At 35.6% G+C, this 6,000-nt stretch overlaps 2 protein-coding genes across 2 annotated transcripts; both read left to right on the forward strand.

Moving 5' to 3' along the window:
• Window positions 1-743: 743 nt before the first annotated feature.
• On the forward strand, window positions 744-2,272 carry LOC120343507 (small integral membrane protein 14-like). The gene has a single exon (XM_078110806.1). It carries the CDS (start codon window positions 826-828, stop codon window positions 1,129-1,131), a length of 306 nt encoding a protein of 101 aa, XP_077966932.1. The 5' UTR covers window positions 744-825; the 3' UTR covers window positions 1,132-2,272.
• A 157-nt stretch (window positions 2,273-2,429) lies between these two features.
• On the forward strand, window positions 2,430-5,681 carry LOC120342482 (aspartate beta-hydroxylase domain-containing protein 2-like). Its single transcript, XM_039411323.2, has 3 exons — window positions 2,430-3,265; window positions 4,454-4,622; window positions 5,347-5,681. The coding sequence occupies exons 1-3, from the start codon at window positions 2,747-2,749 to the stop codon at window positions 5,580-5,582; spliced, it is 924 nt and encodes a 307-aa protein (XP_039267257.2). The 5' UTR covers window positions 2,430-2,746; the 3' UTR covers window positions 5,583-5,681.
• The last annotated feature ends 319 nt before the right edge of the window (window positions 5,682-6,000 follow it).

Here is a 6,000-nt window from a genome sequence, read left to right on the forward strand (position 1 = left end):
ACAGAATTACCCAACGTGGGTTCGCAGGTTTGAATCCCATGCGGGATGGTTATGTGCGAGAGGATTGCTAGACTCCGCACCGCCCTAGGGTGGTTCATGTAACCGCTGGTCGGTTACGGCTTCCTACACCATCAAGTCAATGCTTCCGAAAACAAGTAACTACTGAACTAACTAATCCCATACCAGCATACCTGACATGGAATGGCAACCGGACGAGCGACCGTGGTTCGCCATATGGTTAAGCCGTCTTATCGACGTTCCTCTCCTTCGGGATAAATATGTGAACCTCATCCTTATCCTTATTAGAAACTGAAAGGATAACAGAATTCTTCGACTTTCTTTTTTTATCATTTCATTAAACCAGTCTGCCAGTAGACTGTAATGTCTGAATGTGTACGGCAGCTGTTCCAAAGTGAACTTGACGGCAAGTGTGCCTCGAAAATTCAAACATCGGTCAAACTGATAGAATATAGATTTCACTCAGTCACAATATACCGTATAGCTGAAAAATCTGAGGGAACAATGACTATGACATCATTCATATTTTTGTTGTTTGAGTATTTATTTAGTTAGACATTGGAAAACTGTAGAATCTGCGTCGTACTTGCATATATTTCAAAAACTTGTATATCAATTTAGAACAACAACTGTCTGTTATGAATATTTTAGTGATGCTGATTATTCTAAATCAAAAACTAGATAATATTTTGCCATCATCTCAGATTGAAAACCATGTAAAAATATTTTAAACTCTTATTTTTGATTCAGATCTAGAACTTCAATCAAACAAATTTGTTATTACAAGATCATTTATTTGAAATAACAATGGGTGATTATGACCCATGTGAATGTGTATGTAGCCACCAATGGGCAATGCAACGCCTTCTATCAATTTTGAGATCATCACAGCAATACTGCACAGAAAATGAGTGCTTTGGAGAAATGCCAAATCAGGATATGCAACGTCCAAATGAAGACTGGGGCATGTTCATGATTATGATGGGATGGATGGTGATGGCACTTATGCTTTTCATGGTGCGACCAGCAAGCCTCAGAGGGCAAGGAGATGGGAAGCCCAGGCCAAATGGAGATGGTGGACCCCCACCCCCAGATGTCCCTCCAGTACAATAGTTCCAAAGTAGCATATCTCGCCTATTTTTGTACATATTATTATAACCTATTTTAAGCATTATATTATCGTAACCTTTCTTCGTAGCCTCGAAACACAAAAATGCCTTTATTTTCTGAGTTTGTTTATTTGGCTTAATGCTGAATAATATTGTAAAGCGGTTTCGCGCGGTGTTATAATTGATTTAGTAAACTTAATGTTTCATTTCTTGTTTGTAGATTTATTCACTTCCTGTTTTACTAATATTGCTTGACCACCATAAGAACAAGATTTCTTTTGATAAATGATCGATTTTGAATTAGAATATGACTCAATGTTCCTTGAATTTATGGCCCAAATAGTCATCTTTGTCTATTATATCAATTTGTTGTAATCTATGCTGATAGTTGAACATATGATCTTGGATATTGAGATAATATGTAAATTGTGAATTGGTATGATATGAAATTGTGTTTTCAGTATTTACTACTGTTATTGAAGCCAAGTTTTTAAAGCATAAACTGGATCCTGTGTAGGTTTGTGTGTTAATTTGGAAACTATTGACCGCATAATAAGAATTTTCAATTTTCTCTTTTTCACTGTACAAGTCTTATTTGAGATAGGTGATAACTGATAAGGATACAAAATAATGTTTGAGTAACTGTATTTTATGTTTATACTTCTTAACATAGGCTATCATGGGACTGAAAATATTCAAAGTTTGATCATTTGATTTGTTATTTCTGACTTTTTTAAAAGCATATTGCTGTTGCTATTCGACAGCATCTTGCCGCTTATGAAGCTATTTCATTGAGCCAAGCATTGCTTAGGTACTTTTGTAGTTCTGTTCATTATCTACATGTTAGTTGAAACAATAACAGTTGTTTAAAGTTTAAACCATTTAATTTTACTTGCAGTTGACGTTTTTTGAATATACACAAAAGCCAATTTTTAATTTTTTTGATATTATTTGAAATTGTCCGTTCAATCGATTGCATTGTAATTTTATCCACAGACAATGAATATCTTTAAGAAGTACTAGAATTGTTCTTCCATTGCTGTGCAATATTTAGCTTCTTGTGCTAAACGCCCCTATGTTAAATTCTTGTTTAATGTAATAAATAGCCACCATTACAATTCTGCTTATTTTTGCTTGCATTTAGATCATGATAGTTAGATAAGAGTAGACTTCAAGCATATCCAATAGTTTTGGGTTACTTTGTTACAAACAACGTTGGAATATATTTTTCCTGAACATATTATGTACGTCTCCAAATATCAGTTTTGAGAAGACCTGTGTTTTCGGTCAAGTGTGGTAGACACTGATTTTTTACTACTGCAATTTGTGTAATAGTGGCTATGGGAATATCCAGTTATCACTGTTAGGATAAACGCGACAAAGACAGGATTACCAGATCATTCTAAAAATAAAAAAACGAATAGCCATCGGAGATGTTTGGATAGGATGAACCAGAATAAAATTGGTGCAGTTGTTAAGTTCTCACGTTTTGAAAGTCCGACTTTGTTTGCATTTTGCTTTGGTGTTTTCATCTGGGAAGACCCTAAAAATATTACGTATTAAACTAGTAAGATTTCCAAAACATTGGTTGAATAAGCTATCCGTCGAATAACATCGTTATGGGATCTTGGGAATGGTCAGACGTTTTGACCCAGTTCGGCCAACAGTGGAGCCGTGTTTTAGGGATTGGGCTACTTGTCCTTTTATACAAACTAGGATTATTCACTGCGAAGCCAAGCAAGCTACACATACAGTGCGACAGCCCTAGCTGTGTTCGCTGTCGAACATACACTTCAAGATCAAGGAAATTTTTGCATAACAAATGGTCAAATTATATCAAGGATGTGCCTAAGAGCGAGAGAATGAAATTTCACAGAATAACTGAGACAACGCGACATTATGAAGCGCAACCAGCGGAAGAGCACACAATATTTGAATTGCAAAATTTATCAACACAGCCATGTTATGACCGTAAATTCTTTGAAAACGACGTCAAATTACTGGAAGACAATTTCACTAAGATTCACACCGAGTTTTCGAAAATTTTTAATTTCCGTGAATCTAGCAACATTTGGAAAGTGAACTCGACACCATCGGGAAAATGGAGTGCTTTCTATCTTATTAACCAGGGACAAGAGGTTTGTTTCAACCTAATTTCTGTGAATCGCGAGCAACCACGCGACTCGGAGATTGAGTTATTCCACACAAGAATGTCCAACCGCAGCTCAGTGAAAGCGTTCGCGATTCTAGAAGTGGCCACCAATACTTTCGATTTGATTAGCCTTAAATCAACCTCACGCACACTCGCTAATTTATGGGCGAGTAGTTACCGATTGACATGATACTGTACCCAACACTGTCAGTAAACGGATGAGAGCTCACAATCGACCGATTACAACGACTAAAAACTTTCATCCGGCTATGTTAGCCAACTCGCGCGCAATTGAATCGCTTCTATGGTATATGGATAAGCTTTACTGGTCCAACGAATGCACTCTCATGAATATTATATTCGTTTTATAATGCTATGCATGGGCTTACAATAATTAATCACGTTAACCTTTTCTGATTGGTTGTGGAGTTGAATGGCGTATGTAACAGTGTTATTTAACTGTTTCCTGGTTTGTGGACCAGATTATCAGTTTTCAATTTCAAACATCATTCTTCCGCTTGCAATGTGATCAGGTTTATATCATATATCATTGGTTACGCAGGTCAAGTCGGGACGTCATATTTTTAAAACTGTCAGCAAAATATGAAATAGATGACTAGTTATGGCCTATCCACAGTATACAAATCATGGTCACTGCTTTTGAACTCATAAATATTTTGTAGGACATCCTGGTCTTTGCATTGATGCATAAATCCACGAATACATTAAATAGACTGAAACTGAATTCAGTGCCATATGCCGTTGTATTGTTTGATAAACCTCGTTATGAAGCTTTCAGGAAAGTAGCTTTATACGACACGGATGTGTATGATGATGCATGGCATTGCCGTATGTTTTGTAATTTTAGCTTCTAAAAGTACGTATGGCGTATATGCTATGGGAATAAAGAGTTGCTGAATGCAAAAGCCAAATCGGCGTTTTTGAATTGAAACACACTCTTTGAAATGCACATACTCCTAAAGTCCTAAGTCTTATGATTCGCTTGACCGTATTTTACCATCGCAGCACAAATTTTCTTTAGCGTTAGGCCGCAATTACTGTCTCGGAAAAAAAATTATTTACAAAATGTTACCTCTATTCCAAACTCGTATTGAAGCGCAATATAAGTGTAAAATTATTAAATGCAAGATCACTATATAAATGCATCATTTAGATAAAAGACAATATTCAATTCTGCCCGGACACATATGACGTATTGAAGCAACTCCAGAAACTCATGACTGGTTGCATATTTGGAAACGCCTGTTTTTCAGTGATTGAACCTGGCACCATCATCTCTGAACACTATGGACCATGCAACATCAGAGTGAGATGTCATCTGGGTATGTCAAATTACATCACTTTTAAAAGTGTCTAAAACGGCCAATGTTGATTTAATTAATTTAAGCTTAAGGTTTTGAACTGATTAACCACAGAGTGCGGTTTTTCAATACTGTTCCCACTGGTTCAAGCACACATAATACATTAATACAAAGTCTTATAAATACATTTTTGATACGATAATTATGTCCTCGGAAGACAATCTCATTTAATCGGAGTTATATTAAGTTGTGTATATGAGAATTGAGGCAATCAATTATCATAAAGTAAGTTATAATTAGTATTATCGATCAAATTATCTTTAGTGATTGAAGTCTGATTGCCAATTGATACTGGATTTTCATCGATTCAATCATCTTTCTTGCTTGAATTTGATTACTCCATGTGAATTAAATTTCGAATCAAATTTTTAAATCATCAGAACTTTTTGAGTTTGTCCATATTTTAGCATTTTTCTATACTGAAAACTTCTTTGTGCAAATTACTTATTTTCCCTGAATAAGTTATTTAATAGTCAAACTGGATGCTAACACAATGTCTGTAACGTCCGATCCAATAGCGTAGAAGCACAGAGGGTAGATAGGCTCCTTGCCACATTCCATTCATAGACCGATTGTATTATTCCCTAAACATTGTTCATTTTTATTACGTTCATATCAGACCAACAGCACGCCTGTCGGCTATAAGAGAGTTAACATGTACCATATTTACTTTTCTTTTGTCAAGGTATTGAAGTTCCCCAAGGATGTGAATTATTTGTGAATCATCGGAAAGTTCAGTGGCAAGAGAGTAAATGCATATTATTTGATGACTCTTATTTACACTCCGTAATTTATCGCAAAACAAGTTGCACGGATCAGCCCCGAGCAGTGTTTATGGTTGATCTTTGGCACCCAGACCTTACATTTGATGAAATAAAAGGACTCAGATTCTTACTTGATCCAAGCAAGAGTATCAAGTGACATTTTGTTCCGTACATTTTCGAATTATTATCCATATTGCCTAATGTTTATTTTTATGTTTATTTTTATGTGCGAAATAAAATTATTCATTTATTTATATTTTTCTGAATTTGTTGAAGTCTTCAATTGGTCTTTAATTCCCAAAACTATACAGTATTAAATAAATCTTTCTTGACTACGATCGGGTACCGTATTCCACAGCAGATGAAAATCTACATTTCGAAAATCGCGACAATTGGTTTTGTTTCGAAATATTTATAAACACTTACTGATCGTGTTTTCAGTCGTGGCGAATTTTTTACGAATGTATTTCAATAAACTACATGTGATACAGTAATTTTATTTCAATCATTTAGGCAAAGAACCCCAAATGTTTGAGAATTCGACTCGGCGGTGTGGCGCATCGTGCTAAGCGCTA

This window comes from Styela clava, chromosome 3 (genome assembly GCF_964204865.1).
Source record: "Styela clava chromosome 3, kaStyClav1.hap1.2, whole genome shotgun sequence".
Classification (NCBI taxonomy): domain Eukaryota; kingdom Metazoa; phylum Chordata; class Ascidiacea; order Stolidobranchia; family Styelidae; genus Styela; species Styela clava.